Source organism: Lathyrus oleraceus, chromosome 2, assembly GCF_024323335.1.
Source record: "Lathyrus oleraceus cultivar Zhongwan6 chromosome 2, CAAS_Psat_ZW6_1.0, whole genome shotgun sequence".
Taxonomy (NCBI): domain Eukaryota; kingdom Viridiplantae; phylum Streptophyta; class Magnoliopsida; order Fabales; family Fabaceae; genus Lathyrus; species Lathyrus oleraceus.
The window spans coordinates 325249316-325275982 of NC_066580.1; the positions used below are offsets into that span (position 1 = coordinate 325249316).

Consider the following 26667-nt stretch of genomic DNA (forward strand, 5'->3'; position numbering starts at 1 on the left):
TGTTCTGGTCTTCTTGTCTGTGGCCTAACTCTGTGCTCTTCATTTATCTTGAAGACAAGCTGACTCATCGGTACTACACCCGAGCTAATTCTGCAAGAGTGATGGATCAGTTAGAACAAGAGAACCGTGAGCTGAAGGAAGAGGTCGCCAGATTGAGCGCTCTGATGGAGCAATTCTTGTCTACCCAGAATCAACCATCTCCACCTCCTGCAACTCCTCCCCAGAGGACTGCTATATCTGAAGTGGTTTCTTCAACTGTGCCAACTGCCAGTGCCCACTTCATGCCAGCCATGCCAGCCGGGTTTCCGTGTGGTATGCCTCCTGGTTTTATGCCCGATATTCCAACTCCTACTTTTGCTTCCATGCCGGCATCTAGCCCGGTCCTTGCGATGCCTCCTCCTGTCGTGCATACTGTAACACCCCGATAAAATATGATAATTATTTAAATTAAGTTAATAGTATATTTATTAATTTAATTAAATAATTAGATTATTATTGGAATATTATTTGGAATTATTATTATCGGAATAATAAAGTTGGAATATATATATAAAGGTCCCATTTGGTAAAAAAGGGTTTTTACGTGAAAGCAGAGAACACGTAACATTGAGAGAAAGAGAAGAAACTGAGAAAGGGAGAAGAAGAGGCTAGGGCTCAAGAGGAGATTTCACGATTGTTGAAGGTCAAAGAAGAATTGTCGGATTAACTCAGGTAAGGGGAGTTTATCGTCGTTTAATGGGTATTATGGGTTAACATGTAATGGGTAGTAATAAGCCGTTGATTTGACCCTAATTGGGATGTTGAATGCTGAAAAATTGAGATGAATAAGTTATGTTAAAGCTGTAATTGATCCTTCTAAGATAGAAGCGGTATCTAAGTGGGAAGCTCCGAAGTCAGTTTCTGAGATAAAGAGTTTTCTTGGACTTGCAGGTTATTATAGGAAATTCATTGAGGGATTTTCTAAGTTGGCGTTACCGTTGACGATGTTGACTAGAAAGGGGCAAGCGTTTGTTTGGGACTTAAAATGTGAAGAAGGTTTCCAAGAGTTAAAGAGAAGGTTAACTACTGCTCCTATTCTGATATTACCAAGTCCATCGGAACCATTTGAGGTTTACTGTGATGCTTCATTGTTGGGTTTGGGTGGTGTTTTGATGCAGAATAAGCAGGTTGTAGCTTATGCTTCGAGACAACTGAAGGTTCATGAGAGGAACTATCCGACACACGATTTAGAGTTGGCAGCTGTGATATTTGTTCTGAAGTTATGGAGGCATTACTTGTACGGGTCAAGGTTTGAGGTTTTCAGTGACCATAAAAGTTTAAAGTATTTGTTTGATCAGAAAGAGCTGAATATGAGACAGAGGAGATGGTTAGAGTTTCTGAAGGATTATGACTTTGGTTTGAATTACCATCCGGGTAAAGCAAACGTAGTGGCTGATGCATTGAGTCGGAAATCATTGCATATGTCTATGTTAATGGTTAAGGAATTGGATTTAATTGAGCAATTTAGAGACTTGAGTTTGGTGTGTGAGAGTACTCACAATAGTGTTAAATTGGGAATGTTGAAGTTAACGAGTGGTATTCTGGATGAGATTAGAGAGGGTCAGAAATTCGATGTGCTTTTGGTTGATAAGTTGACTCTAGTGAATCAAGGTCAAGGTGGTGAATTCAGAGTTGATGAGAATGGTGTTTTGAAATTTGGTAATCGGGTGTGTATTCCGGATGTTACCGAACTTAAGAAGAGTATTCTTGAGGAAGGACATCATAGTGGCCTGAGTATTCATCCTGGGGCTACGAAGATGTATCATGATTTGAAAAAGTTATTTTGGTGGCCGGGAATGAAAAGAGAACTTGTGAGTTTTGTTTATTCTTGTTTGACTTGTCAGAAGTCAAAGATTGAGCATCAGAAGCCGTCTGGGCTAATGCAACCGTTGGCTATTCCAGAGTGGAAGTGGGATAGTATCAGTATGGATTTTGTTTCTGGTTTACCGAGGACAATTAAGAATTTTGAAGCTATTTGGGTGATTATTGACAGATTGACAAAATCGGCTCATTTCATTCCGACCAGAATGGATTATCCGTTAGAGAGATTAGCCGAGTTGTATATTGAGAAAATTGTAAGTTTGCATGGTATTCCGTCGAGTATTGTTTCGGACAGAGATCCTAGATTTACATCGAAGTTCTGGGAAGGTTTGCAGAGGGCTTTGGGAACTAAGCTGAGATTGAGTTCTGCATATCATCCGCAGACTGATGGTCAGACTGAGAGGACGATTCAGTCACTGGAGGACCTTTTGAGGGCTTGTGTTTTGGAAAAGGGAGGTGCCTGGGATTGTTATTTACCTTTGATTGAGTTTACCTACAACAATAGTTTTCATTCGAGCATTGGTATGGCACCGTTTGAAGCTTTGTATGGTAGAAGATGTCGGACACCTTTATGTTGGTATGAGTCCGGTGAGAGTGCTGTGGTTGGACCGGAGATTGTTCAACAAACTACGGAAAAGATTAAGATGATTCAGGAGAAGATGAGGATTGCTCAGAGTCGTCAGAAGTGTTATCACGACAAGAGGAGGAAGTCACTTGAGTTTCAAGAGGGAGATCATGTGTTTCTTCGTGTTACTCCGATAACTGGGGTTGGTCGAGCTTTGAAGTCGAAGAAATTGACACCTCGATTTATTGGTCCTTATCAGATTTTGGAGAGGATAGGGGAGGTAGCCTATCGTATCGCTTTACCGCCGTCACTTGCGAATTTGCATGAGGTTTTTCATGTGTCTCAGTTGAGGAGGTACATTCCTGATCCGTCGCATGTGGTCAAAGTAGATGATGTACAGGTGAGAGATAACCTGACTGTTGAAACATCACCTATGAGGATCGAGGATCGAGAGTTGAAGCAGTTGCGGGGTAAAGAGATTGCTTTGGTAAAGGTAGCTTGGGGAGGACCAGCAGGTGGCAATGTGACTTGGGAACTTGAGAGTCAGATGAAGGAGTCTTATCCTGAGTTATTCGCTTGAGGTATGTTTTCGAGGACGAAAACTCTTTTAGTGGGGGAGAGTTGTAACACCCCGATAAAATATGATAATCATTTAAATTAAGTTAATAGTATATTTATTAATTTAATTAAATAATTAGATTATTATTGGAATATTATTTGGAATTATTATTATTGGAATAATAAAGTTGGAATATATATATAAAGGTCCCATTTGGTAAAAAAGGGTTTTTACGTGAAAGCAGAGAACACGTAACATTGAGAGAAAGAGAAGAAACTGAGAAAGGGAGAAGAAGAGGCTAGGGCTCAAGAGGAGATTTCACGATTGTTGAAGGTCAAAGAAGAATTGCCGGATTAACTCAGGTAAGGGGGGTTTATCGTCGTTTAATGGGTATTATGGGTTAACATGTAATGGGTAGTAATAAGCCGTTGATTTGACCCTAATTGGGATGTTGAATGCTGAAAAATTGAGATGAATAAGTTATGTTAAAGCTGTAATTGAATCTGTAATTGGATGAGTCTTGATTTTCCGAACGTGTAGCTTTTTATGGAATTGGAATCGGAGGTCCGGAAGTCCTCCAACGGCGGAAAATGCGGAGAATTCTGCATTCTGCTTCGTGTTAGCGCAGGAACAGCTTTCTGTCTTGCGTTAACCGGTTAACCCAGGGTGTTAACCGGTTAACACTGTTATGAATTGTGGAAATATTGCTGTCTGTCTTGCGTTAACCGGTTAACCCAGGGTGTTAACCGGTTAACACTGTTGTGAATTGCCAGGAAGCGTGTTCTGTGTTGCGTTAACCGGTTAACCCAGGGCGTTAACCGGTTAACACTGTGTGAAAAGTGAAAAATTTATATTTAAATGTGGTGTGCATGTTTGATGTTTAGTCTATATTGGCGTATGATATAATAGGGATCATTTCCCGTTGTTTTGAGCGGTAGGGGTATTAGTAGAGCGTGCTAATACTGTGATTGATTATGTGGCATGATATGATTATGTGATAAATATGTGGATGATGTATGATTGTATGCATAATGCTGTGGATGTATCTATTATGTATGCAATTGTGAATGGACTGTTTATGGCTTAGAGTGTGAGCATATGTCCATTGTGGATGATTGTTGATGTTTGCATGACTAAGTGATTTAGTGAGCATAGTATGGCCTTTATGGTGGTAGCTAATTCCCATGGTGAGGAATTAGTGATGAGTTATTGTGGATTGTTGTTGATGTTTGCATGCTAGGTGATTTAGCATGCATAGCATGGCCCTTGGGGTGGTAGCTAATTCCCATGGTGAGGAATTAGTGATGTGAGTCACTAGGTCTCAAATGAGTGGGACTAGTGAGCTTGGTAGCCGTATCTGGATTTGATCGGTGAGGTTGAACTATGTGTTCACGAATAGTCGGTACCGCATGCATGGAGTCTCATTGCATAATGTATGTATGGCGTATAATATGAATGGATGTATTCCAATATTGTACGTGTGTTTTGTGTTGAGTTGAGTATGATTATGATTTTGAGCTGATGTTGCCGTTGCTGAATGTGTGATCTGAGTTGGGTGATGAAATGTGTTAATTTACTTAGCATTACATGATATTTTATAATGCTTATTATATCGATTGAGGAACTCACCCTTACAACTATGTTTCAGGTAACGAGCAGTGATTGAGTAGAAGCTAGTGCTTGAAGTCTAGTGTAGTTCTTTAGTGGGTCATGCTCTGGTAGATGTAACATCGGGACGGGATGTTTTACTTGTTTTCAATTGTGGTTGTTGAACAGTTTTACATGTAATGTGATTACATGGTTTGCATGATTGATTAGATCTTTATCCGCTGCGAATTGTGCAATGTTTTACTTTGATTAATAAATGAGCATGACAAGTTATTATGGTGAATGGTGTGAAGTGTCAAGTGTGACACCCTTAAATTGCATATCTACTCTGATTTATATTTTGTTGAATTAATTAAATATTTGGGGTATTCTAGAAGGGTGTTACACATACCGCTCCTATGGTAGACGACACCATCTATCATTCTGAGCCGTCTGAGGGCCCAAATGTTAATGAAAAGATGGAAGCTATGAATGACCAATTCCTTGAACTCCGCAAAGAATTGAAGACCCTCAGAGGGAAAGATCTGTTCGGCAAGTCTGCTGCTGAATTATGTTTGGTTCCCGGTGTGAAGATACCCGTCAAATTCAAAGTCCTTGACTTTGAGAAGTATAAGGGGAACACCTGCCCTCTCAGCCACCTGGTCATGTATGCCAGGAAAATGTCTACTCAGACTGATAATGATCAACTGCTGATTCATTATTTTCAGGATAGTTTGTCTGGTGCAGCTCTTCGTTGGTATATGAGCCTTGATAGTGCAAACATCCGTTCCTTCAACGATCTTGGCGAAGCCTTCGTCAAGCAATACAAGTATAATGTTGATATGGCTCCTGACCGTGATCAACTCAGAGCCATGTCCCAGAAGGATAAAGAGACATTTAAGGAATACGCCTAGAGGTGGCGAGAGCTAGCAACTTAGATTACTCCTCCGCTGGAAGAGAAGGAGATAACTAAGATCTTTTTGAAGACTCTTAGTTCATTTTATTATGAGCGGATGGTAGCTAGTGCTCCCTCTGATATCACCGAGATGGTGAACATGGGGATGTGATTGGAGGAAGGAGTCCGGGAAGGACGTTTGGCTAAAGATGAAAGATCTTCTAAACGATATGGGGCGTTTAAGAAGAAAGATGGGGAGGCACATGCTGTGCAATCTAATGCTAAACCTAGAAGACCCTCTTCCAAGAGGAAGCCTGTGCGTCATGCCAGCAATCAACATCAGGTGGCTCATATAGCACCTGTCTTCAGAGACAACTATCAGCATAATCGGCAACAACCTCAGTATCAACAGCAACATCGTCCACAGCAACAGGCTTACCAGCCTCGTGGCAATAGTAATCAGGCTAATTTGAATTATGATAGGAAGAAGATCACTTTCAATCCTATTCCTATGTCATATGCTGAGCTATATCCCTCTTTAATAGAGCGGAAATTGATTACCCCGAGGGATCCTCCGGCTGTGCCTGCTAACCCGCAATGGTGGTACAAGCCTGACCAGCATTGTGTTTATCATTCCGGTGCTCCGGGTCACAATATTGAGAACTTCTATCCATTGAAGACTAAGGTGCAGGACCTTATGCGATGCGGCATTCTGAGCTTTGAGGACTCAGGCCCCAATGTTACGAAGAACCCATTGCCCGAGCATGGGAAGTCGGTGAACATGGTCCAGGGTTGCCCTGGCAAATATAAAGTCAAATATGCAAGCCATATTCGACAGTCATTGGTCGAGTTGCATCGTCTGCTGTGTGATTACAGTCATATGGAGCACGACCATGACAGATGTCGCATCTACTCCGTCAATAGATTGGGTTGTCGCCAAGTGCGCAGAGAGCTTCAAGAGCTATTGGATGAAGGTACTATTGAGATTCTTCAGAACAGAAATGTTGATGAAGATGAACCAGAAGTAAATGTGATTTCTCCTGTGTTCAAGATTCCTGAACCTGTTGTCATCCGTTATGATGGTAGCAAGCCGAAGGCCTCTCCTTCCTTGGTGATCAAGCCTGCAGGCCCTGTGCCTTATTCTTCTGAGAAAGCGATTCCCTTTCGTTACAGTGTTGTTGCTGTTGAAGATGGGAAAGAAGTGTCATTGCCTTCAACTTCTGTGGTAAATATTGCTGATGTGAGTGGGTTGACCCGTAGTGGTCGTGTGTTTTCTGCACCCCCGAAGCCTCATGTTGTTTCTGATTCTGCTGAGCGCCCGGTTGGGACTGCGGTGAATGTTCCGAATCCGGCACCTGTTGCCAAACCCTCCTCTGTACAAAAGACTCCTGCTTCTTCTGTTGGCCCGAGTGGCATTGTGGATGAAGAGTGTGATGAGATGCTGAGGCTCATCAAGAAGAGTGAGTACAACGTTGTAGACCAGCTTCTACAAACGCCGTCCAAGATCTCCGTGCTATCTTTGCTTCTGAATTCAGAACCCCATAGGGAGGCTCTGCAGAAAGTATTGGACGTGGCTTATGTTGATCATGATGTCACAATTGAACAGTTTGACAGTATAGTTGCAAACATTACTGCTTGCAACACTTTGAGTTTCTATGACGCTGATCTCCCTGAGGAGGGAAGAGATCACAACATGGCTTTACATATTTCTATGAATTGCAAGACTGACGCCATGTCCAACGTACTAGTGGACACTGGATCATCTTTGAATGTATTTCCAAAGACTACTCTTTCGAGATTGTCATATCAGGGGCCTCCCATGAGGCAGAGTGGTGTTGTTGTGAAAGCTTTTGATGGGTCGCGTAAGACCGTGATTGGGGAAGTTGATCTCCCAATCAAGATTGGACCAAGCGATTTCCAAGTTACCTTTCAGGTTATGGATATCCACCCATCTTATAGATGTCTCCTTGGTAGACCATGGATTCACGAGGCTGGCGCCGTGACATCCACCCTACACCAGAAGCTGAAATTCGTCAAGAATAAGAAATTGGTTATGGTAGGGGGAGAAAAGGCTCTCCTGGTTAGCCACTTGTCTTCTTTCTCATACATTGATGCTAAGGATGAAGTTGGAACGCCTTTCCAAGCTTTGTCTATAGCTGAGCCAATTGAGAAGAAGTCTCCTTCATTTGCTTCCTATCGTGATGCGAAACTGGCCATTGAATGTGGTGCAGTTGCTGGTTTAGGGAAGATGATTGAGCTTGAAGACAATAAATCCCGGGCTGGCATTGGCTATTCTTCTGGGGTCCTCAACGAGAAAGGACTGTTCAAGAGTGGAGGTTTCATCCATGTTGATCAAGCCGAGGAAGTTGCTGCTATTCTGGAAGAGGATGAAGAGGATTTGAGCAACTTTGTCATCCCTGGTGGTATCTGCCATAATTGGGTCGCTGTGGATGTTCCTACGGTCATTCATAAGTCAGCGTAATTTGTTCACTTTGTTCAAAATCCCTCCTCCCATGCCAAAAGGAGAAGTGATGACATTGTTGGCAGCATTTATACAATGATATTTTCATTCAATTAATGCATGTTAAACATTTGTTTTTCCATTTGTTTTCACTTTTTGCTTTTGCATGAAATCAGTGATCACAAAAAACCCTAAAAACAAGAATAAAAGCAATCTTTTCCATCTGCATAATGGTTTGCTTGTTTAAAATTCTAAAGTTTTTTATTATCCAAAATCATTATGCAGGTTGATTCTAAAACCCATTGAACATAATGATCCAACGCCATCTCCCAATTTTGAATTCCCTGTATTCGAGGCAAAGGAAGATGATGTTGAAGGGATTCCTGATGAGATTACTCGTCTCCTTGAGCACGAGAAGAAGATCATTCAGCCACACCTCGAAGATCTGGAAATAGTCAACTTGGGGTCTGAAGATTGTGTTCGTATAGTGAAGATTGGGGCACTTCTTGAAGAGTCTGTCAAGAAGGGGTTGATCAGTTTGCTACGAGAATATTCCGATATCTTTGCTTGGTCGTATGAAGACATGCCAGGTCTAGATACAGATATTGTGCAACATTTTCTGCCTTTGAAGCCTGAGTGCGTGCCTGTGAAGCAGAAGCTCAGAAGAACTCATCCAGATATGGCAGTGAAGATCAAAGAGGAAGTTCAGAAGCAAATTGATACAGGGTTTCTGGTGACTTCTACATATCCTCTGTGGGTGGCCAATATTGTGCCTGTGCCTAAGTAAGACGGAAAAGTCCGTATGTGTGTTGATTACAGAGATTTGAATAAGGCTAGTCCTAAAGATGATTTCCTTCTACCACACATTGATATGTTAGTAGACAATACAGCTAAATTCAAAGTCTTTTTCTTTATGGACGGATTTTCCGGATATAATCAAATCAAGATGGCACCCTAGGATATGGAGAAGACAACATTCATCACACCTTGGGGAATATTCTGTTATCGAGTGATGCCCTTCGGTCTGAAGAACGCTGGAGCCACGTATCAACGTGCTATGACTACCTTGTTTCATGATATGATGCACAAGGAGATAGAGGTCTATGTTGATGATATGATTGCTAAGTCCCGAACGGAAGTTGAACATGTTGAGCATTTGTTGAAGCTTTTTCAGCGTTTGAGGAAGTTCAGGCTTCGTCTGAATCCGAACAAATGTACATTTGGAGTCCGTTCCGGCAAGTTGTTGGGCTTTGTTGTCAGCGAGAGAGGTATTGAAGTTGATCCTGCAAAGGTCAAAGCAATACAAGAGATGCCTGCACCCAAAACTGAAAAGCAAGTCCGAGGTTTTCTTGGTCGCTTGAATTATATTTCCAGATTTATATCCCACATGACTGCCACATGTGCGCCGATATTCAAGCTCCTCCGGAAAGATCAATCTCATGATTGGACCGAGGATTGCCAGAAAGCTTTCGACAGTATCAAAGAATATCTGTCTGAACCTCCGATCTTGTCTCCGCCTGTAGAAGGAAGACCCCTGATCATGTATTTGACTGTTCTTGAAGACTCGAGGGGTTGTGTCCTCGGTCAGCAAGATGAATCAGGGAAGAAAGAATCTGCTATCTACTACCTCAGTAAGAAGTTTACTGATTGTGAGTCTCGATACTCTATGCTTGAGAAGACGTGATGTGCTTTGGCTTGGGCTGCTAAGCGTTTACGCCAGTACATGATAAATCATACAACTTGGTTGATATCCCGAATGGATCCAATCAAGTATAAATTCGAGAAGCCTGCTTTAACTGGGAGGATTGCCCGTTGGCAGATGTTGTTATCTGAGTATGATATCGAGTATCGAGCTCAGAAAGCTATCAAAGGTAGTATCTTGGCTGACCATTTAGCGCACCAGCCGATTGAAGATCATCAGTCTGTTCAGTACGACTTCCCAGATGAGGAGATTCTGTATTTGAAAATGAAAGATTGTGATGAGCCTACACTTGATGAAGGTCCGGAACCTGGTTCCAGATGGACGATGGTGTTTGATGGCGCTGTGAATCAGTATGGAAATGGAATTGGGGCAGTAATCATTACTCCTCATGGCACGCATATTCCGTTTACAGCAAGGATAACTTTCAAATACACGAATAATATGGCTGAGTATGAAGCCTGTATTATGGGATTAGAAGAATGTATTGATTTGAGAATCAAACATCTTGATGTGTATGGTGATTCGGCCCTAGTTGTCAATCAGATCAAGGGTGAATGGGAGACGAATCAACCAGGTCTCATTCCGTATAGAGATTATGCGAGGAGGATTTCAACCTTCTTTACAGAAGTTGACTTTCATCATATTCCTCGAGAGGATAATCGGATGGCAGATGCTCTTGCTACGCTTGCTTCTATGATTGTGGTTAAGTATTGGAATGAAGTTCCCAACATCACCGTGATGCGCTTGGATAGACCAGCTCACGTGTTTGCAGTTGAAGAAGTGAATGATGATAAGCCTTGGTATTTTGATGTCAAGAATTTCCTCCAGAACCAGGTCTACCCGCCTGGGGCATCTGTGAAAGATAGGAAAACTTTGAGAAGGTTGTCAGGCAGTTTCTACCTCAGTGGTGAAGTGCTTTACAAGAGAAATTTTGATATGGTTTTGCTCAGATGCATGGATAGACACGAAGCAAACCTGTTGATGACTGAGGTCCATGAGGGTTCATTTAGTACTCATTCCAATGGACATGTCATGGCAAGAAAGATGTTGAGAGCAGGCTACTATTGGCTGACAATGGAGTCTGACTGCTGCAAATATGTGAAGAAATGCCATAAGTGTCAGATTTATGCGGATAAGATTCATATTCCTCGGACACTTCTGAATGTGATTTCATCACCATGACCTTTCTCTATGTGGGGAATCGATATGATCGGCATGATTGAATCGAAAGCGTCCAATGGGCACAGGTTTATTCTCGTAGCAATTGATTACTTCACCAAATGGGTTGAAGCCGCTTCGTATGCGAATGTGACCAGGCAGGTGGTCGTGAAGTTTATCAAGAATCAACTGATTTGCCGTTATGGAGTGCCAGATAAGATCATTGCTGATAATGGATCTAATCTGAATAACAAGATGATGGAAGATTTGTGCGCTGAATTCAAGATTGCACACCATAACTCCTCTCCTTACAGATCAAAGATGAATGGGGTTGTTGAAGCTGCTAATAAGAACATCAAGAAGATTATCCAGAAGATGACAGTTACGTACAAAGATTGGCATGAGATACTGCCATTTGCTTTACATGGATATCGTACATATGTCCGCACTTCAACGGGGGCAACCCCTTTCTCTCTTGTTTATGGCATGGAGGTTGTTCTCCCAGTAGAGGTGGAGATCCCATCAATGAGAGTCTTGATGGAAGCCAAGTTGACTGATGCTGAATGGATTCAGAGTCGTTACAACCAACTGAATTTGATTGAAGAGAAGCGATTGACTGCCATGTGCCATGGTCAGTTATATCAGCAGAGAATGAAGAAATATTTTGATAAGAAGGTCAAACCTCGTGTGTTCCGAGAAGGTGACCTCGTGCTCAAGAAAGTTTTGTCTTTCGCGCCCGATTCCAGGGGCAAGTGGACTCCAAACTATGAAGGTCCATATGTTGTTAAGAGAGCCTTTTTAGGCGGAGCTTTGATGCTTACAACAATGGATGGGGAGGATTTCACTTGTCCTGTGAATTCAGATGCAGTCAAGAAATACTTTGCCTAAAAAAAGTATATAAAATAAAAACAGAATAGCTCGCTAAGTTGAAGACCCGAAAGGGCGGCTTAGGCAAAAATGAGCGTCTCGGTGGAGAACCCGGAAGGGGGATCCAGGAAAAAGTTAGAGACATGAAAAAAGAATATTTGCATCCCACTAGATTGAGTACCTCACCCTGGGGCAATCTAGGCAAAAATTAGGGATTTGGCAAGTAACTGCATCCTGACAAGACTTTCTGTTCCACAGCTGTCTTTTCGTCAGAGATTTTTGATTCGTCGTCAACTGAAGCTTCGAATACATCGAAATTCAAATTGGTCGAGAAATGGTCATTATGTTCAATGTAGACCTCTTCCAATATATATCACTGATTTCAAATTTGTACAGATCTATGAAGTCTCGCCATTTGCAGGCTACCATTCCATCAAATAAATTTGAGCTTTTATCCAATTATTTGCACTCTTATTTGTTTCAATTCAACAAATGTTTTGCATTGTTTTAATTGATAAAATGTCATTGTTTAAACAAACAAATTTTTTCAAAATTGTTTTAAACAAAGTGAACATTCACAATGATGAAAGGATATTTAAGAATTTCTCAGTGCTCTCCCAAGGGTGGCACGATTTCCAACAGGGTAAGACATTTGTTCATATTCCTGGCATTGGTTGTATCCTCTTTCTCCAGATTGTTGTTGGGGTTGTTCCCTAAGCAGAGCTTCTGTTGAGATGTTGTTCCCTGAGCAGAGTGTTTGTAGAGAACTTCACAATCCTCTCCAACAATATTCTCTCCCTAGCATGGGTGCTTTTCTTCTGGAAGATTCGATGGTTGGTAGGTTGATACCCAGGTACTTCGGCTGTTTCCTCAGAGAAGTCGCCAGCGGAGTGGTTGGTATGATATACTTGATCTATGCTATCTCTCCCCATCAGAGCTTGTTGAGGTTTTCACGTCTTATCCCTTCAGCAGAGCAGTGATTATTTCCTCCTCAGCGGTAGCTGTTGATTTCTTCTTGGAAGGTTCAGCATTTGGTAGTTGATCCCCAGTTCTCCTTCTCTTCCTCAGATATACCCCAGTAGATTTGAGGTATGGTGGATTATGTATGTGTTGTTTCCTGCAGAAGTTTTGTGATTTCCCTGCAGTATCCCCAAAGGAGTTGGTATCCTCAACAGAGTTGCTTTTGTGGCAATTTCTGCCTGTTGTAGACTTTTGTTCCCCGGTTGGGTTGGTTGGTGATCTATCATCCTTAGATTTGGGTGATTTCCTGATGCTTTTGATCCCCAGTAGAGTGGCTTGTAGAAGAATCTACTAATGTGATCTATTTTCCCTCAGTGGGTTTATCCCCAATGGAGTGGCTGACAGTTTCCCTAGTAGAGTTGCTTGTGCGGCTAGATTCTACTTGTGTGTTCTGTTCTCTTCAGTAGTTCTTGCTTGTGCAGTGAACTCTTGTTTCCCAGTTGATACTGAGGATCCCCTGCAGAAATCTCGGGATTTCTCCTTTTCCCCAACAGATTTGTCTTTGTGGCAGTTTTTGCCTGTTGTGAACTTTTGTTCCCCAGTTGGGTTGACTGATGATCCATCACTCAGAGATTTTGTGATTTCTTTAATATCTCTGATCTTTTGCTTCTCAGCAGATCTTTGCTTTTTAGCATTCAGATCTCCAGCAGATTGGCTTTCCAGTTGGTTTTCTTGGATTTTCCTCTGGAAGTGTAGTACCGGGCGTTTGATTCCTGGGTCTGTTTGTGTTAGATATGTCTGTTTTGTCAGCATTCATCAAACATAAATCACGCATATTCATGCATATTTTCAACATTCAGATACTCATGATTGCATTTTTTGCCATATATCTTTTGTTTGTTGTCTCCTGCTATATGGTGATATAGATCTCTCCAATAGATCTCTCCAAGCAGATGTCGGGTGTTTAATCTCTCAATATAGAGTCAGCCCCATAAGCAGAAAGTGTCTGTCTTTCCTTCTGCAATTCCCCACTGAGATATATCCTCGTGGATGACGGTTTCTTCCGTTTCCTCCCAACACATATATCGGGATGGATGTTCCTATTGAGTTATATCCTCATTAGGACGAGTCTTGATTCAATCTGCCTTTTTGGTTTGATCCTGAATTGGCATTTTTCAACTGTCTCTTGGGATTCCCTGTGGAATAAATGAATGAATTGCCCAGTAACCGGCAATAATTCTTTTTATCCCCAGCGGAGTTTGGGCCTCTACCCAGTAACCGGTAGTTGTAAGTCCTATGTTCCAGTTTCCCTCTTGGCGGAATTTGTGGTTATATACCTTTTATTCCTCAGGAGAGTTGTTGGTTTTCTACCTTGTACCCGGTAGTTGTAAATTCTGTATACCTTTTTCCCTTTTGTGGAATAGGTGTTTGTGAACATCTTTTGTTCCTCAGCAAGAGTCGTTGGTTTTCTACCCAGTATTTGGTAGTCGTAAACCCTATTATTTTTCTTGCTCCTCAGCAGTTGGTGGTTTGTTATAAACCCTATTTTGTTTCCCCGTGCGGAATTGTGATTCTTTCATTCCCCACGCAGAGAGTTGTTGGTTTTCTACCATGTATTCGGTAGTTATAAACCCTACTTCTATCCCCTAGCAGAGGTAACCTTTGTGGTTCATCCTAGTTGATGGTGGATTTTGTGGTCTTCTACCCAGTATTCGGTAGTTGTAAATCCTATGTTGTTGTTGTCTCCCTAGCGGAGTCTGGGCTTTCTTGTGGATAATTGTCATATGCTAGCAGTTTTATCCTCAGCCAGAGTTTGTGGTCTTCTACCCCGTATTCGGTAGTTGTAAATCCTAACTTTCTCTCCTTTGCAGAGTTAACTTTGTTGTTCATCCTAACCGATGATGGTTACTCTTTGTGGTTATCTTCATCCAGTATTCGATGTTGATATTCCCTCTTTCTTCTGGGTAATTGCCGTTTGCTAGCAATTGTATCCCCATCAGATCTTTCCTTGTGGATAATTGTCGGATGCTAGCAATTTTATCCTCAGTGGGTCCTTTCACCGTATGCCAGTGATTTGTTCCCCGGATCATTGATGTTTATCAATGCATCCCTAGTGAGTTCTCTTTCATTTACCCTTTTGTTGGTAATGATTGTTGCTCCTTTTGATTGGTCATCTTTATATACCTAGTTTTGGTATCCCGATGCCTTTCTTTTCGGTTGATTTATCCTTTGTTAACCCAGTAACCGGTTGTGGATAATCTTCCGTGCGAGTGTATTATCCACGTTCTGACGGTAATGGATAATATATCTCATGCACTCTTCAATCGAAGCCTGTTGTGTTTCCCCAGTCGAGTAAGATTCGTGTTCCTTTGCGGAATCGAATATTCTTTGTTCTCCTTTTTGAGCGTATCTCCCAGTAACCGGTGATATGTCTCTTGGATAATTGCCGGATGCTTGCAAGTTATCCCCTGCAAGTTATCTTTCGTTTACCCTGTTGTTGTTGGTATCGATTGTCTCTCTTTTCGGTAGGTCACCTATTATATACCCAGTAACCGGTATCCCTGGTGTTCCTTCCATGCGAGTATATTGTCTACGTTCTGACGGTAATAGATAATGTATCTCATGCGAGTATACTATCCACGTTCTGACGGTAATGGATATTATATCTCATGCGCTCTTTGGGTTTTTTCCCCAGCTGAGTAAGATTCGTTTTCCCGTTGTGGAGTCGAATGTCCATCCTATAAGTCGATTAGCTTTTTCAAGCCCTCCTTTCGGATGATGAGTGTTTTGGCATATATACCAATTCACGCTTCGGTCGGTCACCTATTATATACCCAGTAGCCGGTATCCCTGGTGTTCCTTCCTTTCTGCTCCCTATTATGACCTTGGTCCCTTGTGGAGTCAGATTTTCCTGAGTTGATGTACCTTTTTCAGGTCCTTCTCAGATGTTTGGTTGATTGATATCTCTCACCCTCATACCGGTCTTAGATATTCATTCTTCCTGAGCTTGTTGTTCTTTCACCCAGTAACCGGTGTTTAGATCACATGTCTCTTTGAGTTTGTTACCCAGTAACCGGTAACACCTCATCTTGCAGTTTTTTCTCCAGGAGAGTCTCTTTGTTAGACATTCCCCAGTGGAGTTTCCGTTGTGATTTTGCCCTTTTGCTGTATTGGCGTTTTCCCCAATATATGCAATTTTCCCCGGCAAGGAGATTCTGTGTGAATCTTTCCCCAGTCCGAGTCCGGATTTTCATCCGAAGTATCCTTCGTGGATAGTTTGAGTCAGCTTGAGCCTTTCCAATGGACGTGTCTTCCTTTGGAATTCTTCTTTTCCCCAGTTTGAGTCCTTTACTCCCCAGTGAGGTCTCTAGTCCGGTCGTGTCTAATTCTTGTTTCCCCTAATTCAGAGTCGTGTCCTGCTCACGCTTTCTTTTTCTTATCCCCATGAGAGTCCTGTTAGAGTCTCTGTTCCTGGTGAGTGTATTACTCCGATGGATCGTCTGTTTCTTTGTGGACCCATATTCCCCACAGAGGTTGTTTCTTTTACATGCATACATTTGCATCATGAGGTCTCTTAGGGACCAAAATTTGTCTCATTACTATTATTTAAGCCCATTCTACCGCGTCGAGATGAAGATTTTAACCTTCACTTCTCCGGCTAGAATGACCTTAAATAGGGGCATCTGTAAGACCCCAATTTTGTCCCTAAGATCCCTCATGGCATCATATCAAATCATTGCATTGCCTCAAGGATCATTGGACACCTTGCTTCCTTCCCTATGGGTGTGTTATCTTTTTGAGAGTGGTTCTTGATCACCAAGAATTCCTTGCATTTGTATATCATTGCTTTTCTTTTTATCACTAACCAAAAGTACAAAAATATGTCATCTAACCTGTGTCTTGCAGATGAAGTAAAAACAGGTCAAGGCAATCAAAAGCATTCATTGAGCAATAGATGGTGGTCATTCTTAAGATTTGGATCCCACAATCATTCACAAGAGTTAATATGAGTCATGATGTTATTTTGAAGCAAAGTCCCAAGTGGTAGAGGCTTGAATTTCATCAGAACATTCTCAAGTCATCTGAAGGCCTAGAAAGTCAACTGCAAAGTCAACTGTGGATTTGGAGGTGGGAAGTGACTAGAAATACTTCATTCATGTTCAAACAAGTCTCATTTGACATTTCAAACACTCACATTGAGGAATTTGAAGTCCAATCAAAAATTTCCAAAAATAGCAAGTGACCTATAATTTGAACTTTCCAAAAATGGAAATATTTTGGACCAACTTCAACTTAAGATTACATCATCAAAAAAGCTTCAAATGAAATTTTGTTGAACATGAAAGTTGTATATCTTTCTCTTCCATTTCCAAAAAGTCCAAGATCATGAATTTCTCATGTGTGGTTAAGGAGATATGATCAAATCATGGCAAAGTGGGCATGGAACTTCAAATGGACATAACTTTTCAACCAAAGCTCCAAAATGGGTGGTTCTTTTTGCAATATTCTCCTCTTGACCTCTAATTTCCAAATCATGCATCACATTACATGAATTTTCATCACATAATTACTTGTTAATCCATTGGTTTTTGGAGGGAAATTACAAAATTCAAAATTGGTGCATGGTTTGAACTTTTGGCCATTACCATTGATTTTAAAATTTGATTTTTAGTGGAAATGAATGAAATTCGTGCACTGTTCACGTGCTTCCCATGCATGAAGGGTGAAAATACCATTTTGCAAAAACACCTCATAACTTGCTAATCACTCTTGGCTTTGGCTTAAGCATGATCTAAACATGATTAGTAGGAAGTATATATTGCAAAGCATAACTGTTTTCAAGGATGAACATTCATTTTTCAGATCTAGATCCAAAATTCTTCAAACTTTTCTCTCAAATTTTTCTTGCAAATCTTCACACAAGAAGCTCTTCTATTGCTTGATTCATGATCCTGAAGTGTTCTTGAGAAGAATTGGACGTGGAATTGAGAGAAATCGTGCCTGTTTTGTTCATACTCAAAGCTTGAAGCATCAATGGAGATTTCAAAATTAACTGGATTCGTGTTTGTTTGAGCTTCATTCCTTCCATCAATCATCCATACAAGCATCATAAAGGAGTTTTGGACTATCACAAGCGTTGGATAACACGATTCAAAGGATCTGCACTTCAAGAGGTCATAAATCGATTCTCTTAATTTTAAAATCTATTATGATGTTGTTGTAGATCTTGATGTGCTGGTAATTCTGAGCTTTGAATCGTGAATTTTGGTGCAATAATGACTGAGTTAGGTTGAATTAAAGTCTCATGCATGAAATTTCCTTTGCTCGATTCTCACTTAACATGTGGAATTAGGTTTAGTTCTTATGTGATCTTTGATCTATGTTGAAAGACCTACATATTAGTGTGCTTAATTGTGATTTCTGAGAAATTTTCTGGAAAAATGATGAACACGTGTTACTGTTCATGTGCTGCGCGATGAAGACGATGATGTTCATGTTCAGGCCACGGTTTTGATCCTTTGGCCACGCTTTGCCTGCATTTGCATGTGTTAGTTTAGGGTTTGGCATGTATTGGTCCACGTGTGCGTCCACACAGCACTTCCATTGGCTCACGTTGCACTGACCGAGCCACACAAGCTTTGACCGTGCCACCTCAATTAGTTAAACGGTGCGTTTTGCACCTTGGCGCGCTGAAGTTTGAATGTTAACCTGATTTCGATTCCTGGCCGGCGCTTTATTTCAAATGCTTCACATGTTTATCTACTTTCCCTCCATTTTCCATGCTAGCTCCATTTTGTTTTTTTAATTTTTTCTTCAACTTCATAAAATCATAAAAAATAGGAAAATACATCAATTTGATCCCAATTTTTTGCATCTTGTTCCTCTATTTGTCTATTTTTTGATGATCATGATTTTACAAGTTGTGCTTGGCTGGATATTATTTTGTGCTAGAATGATTGATCATATGTCTTGTTTTGACCTTGCCATGCTTATACCTTTGTGAAATGCTTGTTTCTTATCCAATGAAGGTGAAATTTTGCATGATAAAACTAGACACATTGCTTGACATTTTGGTGTTGGTTTGACATTTTTCTCAATTATCATTTCTGTTTTATGAATGTGCTAAGTTGGTGTGACAATTTGTGTCACACCTTTTGATGTTCAACTTGTATGATGTGATTACTATACCAAACGATGTCCAATGCTTCTGATTTTTTGTATGTGGATCATGTTAGATGTCTTGATTGTGCATGAATTTTTCCAGATTTATTTGAATCATTTCTGTTTTTATTTGAATTTTTCATTCTTGTTGATCACATTTGAGCTTTAAAATTGCCTTGAACTTCATTTGATCATGAAATGCTTTTGGTGATGGATTTTGATATGAGACCTTTTGGAATGTGTCAAGATGTGATTGAAGTTGATTCATGTTAAATTTCAGCTCCTGTTTTAAAAAAAATTCTCCATCTTTGACCCTAGGCTTTGACCTAGTGGTTTGTGGCTTACATTTGAGCTTTGATTTCAGGTTGAACATCCAAGTTCCATAGTTGATGATGCTTCATCATTTGAGTATTGATGTTTGCCTTTGATTACTAACATTTGTGTGTTTTGTAGGTTGATGTTGACTCATTTGAGTTTGACTTTTGGCTTACACATTTTGTACATTGGGATTGTTTGTTGCTTATTGACTGTTGTCTGTTTGTCTGAGTATTGTACTGATTTGTTTAGTGTTTCCACAGGTACTTAAGTTGCTTTAAGTTCATTTTGAACTTTGCTTTGCTTGGTTGCTTAACCACTTAGGTATAATCTCTAATCTTCATGTAGTCTGGAAGACCTACTGTTATTGGTAGGCACCTGTCTGAAGTCCTCCTTAAGAGGCAATGTTTGTGATTGTTTAATTTTTGTGCCAAGTAGGAAAAGTCCTCTTATGAGGCAATTGGCAGATAAAAGAGATGTGTAATCCATCTCCTGCTACTCAGTGTGTCATTCACTTTGCTCACACAATATGTTGATGCATTGTGAATAATAACCCAAGATCTTATAGAGTCAATCACTGGTGGAGAAGAGTTCCAACTTTCTGAACTCCCACACCTTCTATTGTTTAAAGCTCTCCCAGGCCAGGGATAAGAGCTATGAGGCACACCCCTCATCTCTCCATTTCATCTGCTTCACCCTAACTCTCAATGTTAGGGATAAGAGCACAAAGTACCCCATTCCAGTTGGCTGTAAAGCCTAACCTTGATTGAGCCTAATTGAGTGTATATAGTGTGTGCTAATTGACTTGTTTGTCAACTTACTTGATTCATCTGTGCATATCTGCTTATTGTATATCATTTCATGATCATTGTTCATATCTTTGTGACATCTTTGTTTGTCCATTGAGGAGTCAATTGTAAGTCCATTTATTGGCAGTTGTTTCCTATGATCTGGGAGGAGTTGGGACTAAGACCATTGATTGGCATCCTACTTCCTTGGAGTCGAGTGTAAGACCATTTATTGGCAACTTGTTTCCTCTTGCTTATCGCATTTGTTTTGCTTGTTGTATGTGAGGAGTCAATTGTAAGTCCATTTATTGGCATTTGTTTCCTATGATCATTCCTGTGAGACTAGTATAAGTCCATTGATTGGCATTTGGTATCCATGTTTCTCTTTGTTTTAGGAGATTGGTGTAAGTCCATTGATTGGCATCCGGTATCCATTTTGTGTTGTGAGATTGGTGTAAGTCCATTGATTGGCCTCCGGTATCCATTTACTTTGTTCATCTGTTATTTGCTTGTTGCCTATTCCAAAGGAATCACTTGAATCATCTACATATGATCTCAAGAGGTGAACATCTAAGAAGTTTTACTTCCTCCCTCCCACCTTTTGTTTCTTTAAACCTCCATTTGCATGTAACCCAAACCAGAAAATATTGTGCAAACATTTTCATTTCTTTTCAAACTAGAAACCTAGGCCTTAAGCCTTTGATTTTCAAACTTCATTTTCATAATACTTCTTTTGAATTGAATTCTAATCATACTTTGACCATCTTTTGTGAATAAATCCTAATTGGTTAATTCCACTCATTCAATTGTTTTGTGGCTTTGTCCATTCTTGATAAGTTTTCATACATTAGCCATAGGTTTGATTTATCCTAGTTGGTTGATGTTAATCTCACCTTTTGTCCTTAGTGATTGAATTGTAAGACTTCCTTGCTTATTATAGGGTTAACCCCTCACTAGCAAGTTGAAGCTTTTCTCACATGGTGGATTTGTTGTTTGTATAAGGTTGAGTTTTCTCCCGTGGATAACGAAAGACCTTAGGGATTTTGTTTTAAAATCAATTCACTTACTTTTGGAAATCTTTTAGCCGAACTACGGCATTTTGATCCTTACCTTCCATGGAAAGGTACGTAGGCAACGGGTTCATCCGTTCAAACACAAAAAATAATAACTTGTATATTCTTTTCTCATCCCTTCAATCGCGTTTGCACAATAAATATTTCATAAACAAATAACATTTCATACAACAAGTTGTGAAAAGGGCTCCCTAGGAGTACCTAGGACGTTTTGGGTGCCTAACACCTTCCCATTGCGTAATTAACCCCTTACCCAGATCTCTGATCTTTTCATTAGTTTTCTATGTGTAAAACTTCTTAGGCTTTTGTTCGCTTTTTAACCATTCCTTTGGATAAATAAAAGTGCGGTGGCGACTCGATTCTTTGTATGCTTTGCTTTTGATTTAATTAATAAATCATAAAGTGACGAATACACCGCTACAGAAAAGTGGCGACTCCACTGGGGACTTCTCTCCTTGGTGGTTTTGCCTACTTTTCACCCTTGTTGTATGATATTGTTTATTTGTTATATGACATATTTTTGTACAATTTGGGATTACTGTATTGATTGTAATGATTGAACTGCTTGATATACAATTGCTTGTTTGCTTGGTGATCTCTGTGAGATGAGTTCTATACCCGAACTCGAGTGCACCTTAGGATAGGAGAATGGCATAGTCTCGTCGACTTGTGTGGAGTATTCCTTAGCAAGTTGACTTGCGAGTCCATTCACTTGGTGGAGGTCATGTTGGATTAATAATGTCACACAAGTTATTTGTGGTTAGGCATTATTCTTTCAATCATGTGCCTTAGAAGCCAAGGACCTTAGTTTACCAAGCCCATCTTGGCCTATTTTTAGGACGTAGTGCGGAAGTCGTTCAGATGTAAGATCTGATGCGATTGTTACGCGATACTACACTCATAAGAGTCTCTCTTGAGAATATTTTTGGAATACGAGTATTCGTTCCTCCGATAATATTCGAAAGATGGGATGATGACTATGGGAACCTCTGGTAGAACATGTTCGGCAGGTTTAAACCCTAGTACACTCCCTTTGGGTGGTTCTTAACCGAGACTCCATGCTCGTGACTCTCAACAAACCCGTGATTCATGGTTGAGTCGTTCAGACATCCTTAATATCAGTGGAACTTGGGTGTCGATAAGGTGAAAACCGTAATCCACCAAAATGGATGATTGATATTAAGGATGATTGAGCCGGTTCATGTATTGTTAATATCAATGGAACTTGGATGTTGATAAGGTGTAAACCATAATCCACCAAAATGGATGATTGATATTAAGGATACTATGAGCTTTCCCATGACCTTTGTCTGGTGTGTTTTGCTTGATCCTTGAGTGTGATTGTTGCATTCATGCATTCATCTGCATTCATGTCATCAGAAAAATCAGAAAAATTTTCAAGGAACTTAAAGGGTTTATTTGCAAAATTTTCAGACATGGAAAGACAAAAAAGGCATACAAAGAAGTATAGCTTTCGACAGCCTGATGTGAAAGAGTTAAGGAATCTGACATCCTATGTATTAGATCCCTTGGGTTTCAAAGCTCGTTATGGGAAGCTTCTGCCTTTGTTGACTACCCAGGTTGATGAAGTGTTGATGAGTACTCTGGTGCAGTTTTATGATCCTCTGTATCACTGCTTCTCTTTTCCAGACTTTCAGTTGTTACCTACGCTCGAGGAGTATGCTCATCTTGTGGGTATTCCTATTCTGGATCAGGTGTCGTTCAGTGGCTTAGAGAGTATTCCGACTTCTCGAGAGATCGCAGACTTGTTGCACATAGATGAATCCCTTATTGAAGCTCATATGACCACCAAAGGTGGAATTCAGGGTCTTCCTTCTGATTTCCTCATTGCTCAAGCTACCGTATATGGGAAGGCCATGAGTGAGGATGCCTTTGAGGCTTTATTTGTGCTGCTCATCTATGGATTGGTATTGTTCCCCAACATCGACAAGTTTGTGGATGTGAACGCCATTAGGATCTTCTCTGTTCTTAATCCCGTTCCTACTCTGTTAGGCGATGCCTATTTCTCTTTGCACCTGAGGAATGCAAAGGGTGGAGGTGTTATTGTGTGTTGTTTACCTCTGTTGTATAAGTGGTTTATTTCTCACTTACCGCAGACGGTTGCTTTCAAGGAGAACAAGGGATGTCTACGGTGGTCTACGAGACTTATGTCTCTCACTAATGATGATATCTCTTGGTATGATCGCGTGTATGATACTGTTCAGATCATTGATTATTGTGGTGAATTCCCTAATGTGCCTCTTCTTGGTACATGTGGTGGGATCAGCTACAACCCTATCTTAGCACGCCGTCAGCTTGGGTTCCCCCTAAAGGTCATCCATGAAGACCTCTATATGCTTTTCGAGCATGTCCGCAAAAATGGAGGTCATGCATCTTTGGAAGGTGGCTGGAGCATTACATAACCCGAATGGCATTCTTCTGTATGCGAAGATACCATAGCGGTACGTAAAAGTTGTCTTCTCTTGATCTTCCGGTGCAACAGCTATCTGGTTGTATCCAGAGTATCCATCAAGGAAACAATAATACTCATGACCTGCCAACCTTTCCAACATCTGATCAATGAATGGTAGCGGAAAATGGTCCTTTCTGGTTGCCAAATTCAACCTCCGGTAGTTGATGCACACACGCCAACCCGTGACCGTCCTAGTAGGGAGTAACTCATTTTTTTCATTCCTTATAACTGTAGTTCCTCCTTTCTTCGGGACCACATGCACCGGACTCACCCAAGAGCTATCAGAAATGGGATAAATCAACCCGGTGTCTAACAGTTTAACAACCTCTTTTCTGATCACTTCCTTCATCACGGGATTTAGTCTTCTTTGTGGTTGCACCACCAGTTTGTGACCATCCTCCATGAGAATTTTATGCATGCACACCGTAGGGCTAATTCCCTTCAGGTCTTCTATTTCCCACCCCATGGCACTTTTGTGTTTCTTCAAAACCTTGACAAGCTTGTCTTCTTGAGAAACCTCTAAATGAGAGCTTATAATATTCGGGAATTTCTTTTCGGGATCTAGAAAAACATACTTGAGATTGTCAGGTAACTGTTTCAGCTCAGCCACTTTCTTGCTCTCATCTTTCTTTTCTTCAACTTGAGGTTCCCTTAAGTTTTCCCATCGGAGTGATCGGGATCCCTTAACGGGTTGTTGTGTTGCCATCATAGTTAACACTTCCATCTCCTTGTCACCCACTTCTTGAGTGTCTTCAAAAATTGAGAGACTTAGGACTTTCTCCAAGGGTAATTTTTGTTCCCCAAGGTGATTTTCTTGCAGAACTATTTGATCAATAACCTCTATGTGTTGGCTGGTGGCCACATCATCTTTGTATTTCATGGTGTTGTGCACATCAATTTTTAACTCTTCGTCATAAACCTTTACAGTCATGGTGCCTTCTTCTATATCTATCAAACACCTCCCGGTTTCCAAAAAGGGTCTACCAAGAATAAGCGGTATCTCTTCATCTTCCGGCACTTCTAAGATCACAAAGTCTACCGGAAAGACAAACTTATCAATCTTCACAAGAACATCTTCCACCACTCCATAAGGTCTCTTCACAGAGTGGTCAGCAAATTGAAGTGTCATTCGGGTATCCTGTACTTTTCCAATCCCCAACCTCCTGTAAATGGATAAAGGCATGAGGCTCACACTTGCCCCAAGTCTATAAGGGCTTTCTTGAAAGATCTATCCCCGATAGTGCAAGGGATAGTTACCGAGCCTCGATCTTTTTTATTTATCGAATCTTCATACCCTGCAAAATAGCACTACAAGTTTCGGTTAGTACAATAGAGTCAGTGTCAGTGCTCCTCTTTTTTGAAATAATGTATTTCATGAATTTAGCATAAGAGGGCATTTGCTCAAGTGCCTCCAAGAACGGAATGTTGATTTCAAGATTTTTGAACATCTCCAAGAACTTTTCAAAGTTCTTTTCATGTTTCTCTTTCTTCTTATTTCTTGTTGGGAACGGGAGTTTGACAACCGGCTTTGATTCACTAACTTTTTCTTTAGCCACCGGTTCAGGTACTGTCACCTTTTCACTAACACCTTCATTCTCTTTTATCTCCAAATCAACTTCAAGCAATTGGTCTTCTTGTTCATCATCTTTTTCAGGGACTTCTTTTGCCTTACCACTCCTTGTGGTAACAACACTCATATTATTATGCTCTCTTGGATTCGTTACTGTAGCACTCGGTAATGCACCTGGTGTTTGCGAACCCACAAGTTGTTGAGCAATCTGACTCATTTGCACTTCCAGATTTTTTATTGAAGCACCAGTGTTTCTCAAATTACTTCTAGTCTCCTCTTGAAATTGAGAACTTTGAGCTCCCATTTTTTCGATGGCAATTTCCCAATCTACTTTTCTAGGAACCTGTTGTTGGAATTGTTGTTGAGATGGATGAAACTATTGCTGCTGGTAAGGTTGCTGTTGTTGTGGACGGTACTGTTGTTGTGGTTGACTTTGATACTGGGTGGGCGTTTGCTTCTGAGCATTTCCTTGCTTGTCCTTCCAGGAAAAATTTGGATGATTTTTCCATCCAGGATTATATGCATTGGAGTAAGGATTATTCTACTTCAGAAAATTAATCTCTTCTACCTGTTAAGCAGTTGCCACACAATGAATGGCGAAGTGAGGGCCTCCACAAATTTCACAACTAACAGCTTGAATAGGTTGGACCGGTTGCAATTGTGCCACCGTTTGAGTGTCAAGAGTCATTTTCTTGAGTCTTCTCTCTACTTCAGCTGTTATTTGATCTTCCATCTTCACAACTTGATTTGCCAATTTGAGATCAATGATACCTTCAGGTTGACTTACACTGCGGTCATAGAGTTCCAGATGCTCATTTGCAGCAATGACTTCAATGATTTTCTTTATTCCAGTGGCTGTTGTAAAGTTTGTTGAGCCACCGACAGCTGTGTCTATGAGTTGCTTAGTTTTCATTCTAAGTCCATTCACAAAATTTTGCATTTGTTCAGTTGCATCCATGTTATGAGTAGGACAGGCAACCAACAGCCGCTTGAACCGCTTGTAAGCGTCTCTGAGTGACTCTCCTTCCTTCTTTTTAAAGTTAACAATATCATATCTCTTACGGATATACACAGAAGCAGGGAAGTACTCATTCAGGAATGTTGTCTCCATTTGTTTCCAAGTTGTTATGCTTCCCGCGGGTAAAGAGTAAAACCACTCTTCGGCATCTTCCGACAGTGTAAACGGGAACATAACCAACTTTTTAGCTTCTTCTGAGTGTCCCTCAATTTTCAACGATGTCGTCATTGTCAGAAATCTTTGTAAATGCTTGTTAGCATCTTCATTGATTTTTCTGGAGAACGGTCTTCTCTCGAGTTGACGAATCGTTGACGAGTGCAGCTGAAAGTGATCAACATTTATCAGTTGGTTCACAATTGTTAACCTTCCAGTAGGAGCATTTGCACCCCCATAGTCACCCAAAAGTCTTTCTGCAGGAGGTGGTGGGGCTTCACCCTGTGGTTCAGCCATTAGTTCAGAAACAGCTTCTGAGTCTTCTGAATGAACAGAAATAGCTTCTTATTTTTCAGACTCAGAAACAATAGGTGCTGATTCTGAAAGTTCCAGCCTAGCTTTTCATCGTCTTGCACGCAATAATCTTTCAGGTTCTGCGTCAAAAAGAAATTCAGCTGAGGCCTTACCTCGCATACACAGATTAGACAATTATTAGATTAA

At 40.8% G+C, this 26667-nt stretch overlaps 2 protein-coding genes across 2 annotated transcripts; both read right to left on the reverse strand.

Moving 5' to 3' along the window:
• Nucleotides 1-24702: 24702 nt before the first annotated feature.
• LOC127123062 (uncharacterized) lies at nt 24703-25299 on the reverse strand. Its single transcript, XM_051053324.1, has one exon. It carries the CDS (start codon nt 25297-25299, stop codon nt 24703-24705), a length of 597 nt encoding a protein of 198 aa, XP_050909281.1.
• A 250-nt stretch (nt 25300-25549) lies between these two features.
• Nucleotides 25550-26463, reverse strand: LOC127123063 (uncharacterized). The gene is made up of 2 exons (XM_051053325.1): nt 26058-26463; nt 25550-25563 (listed from the first exon to the last, which is right to left on the reverse strand). The coding sequence occupies exons 1-2, from the start codon at nt 26461-26463 to the stop codon at nt 25550-25552; spliced, it is 420 nt and encodes a 139-aa protein (XP_050909282.1).
• Nucleotides 26464-26667: the final 204 nt, after the last annotated feature.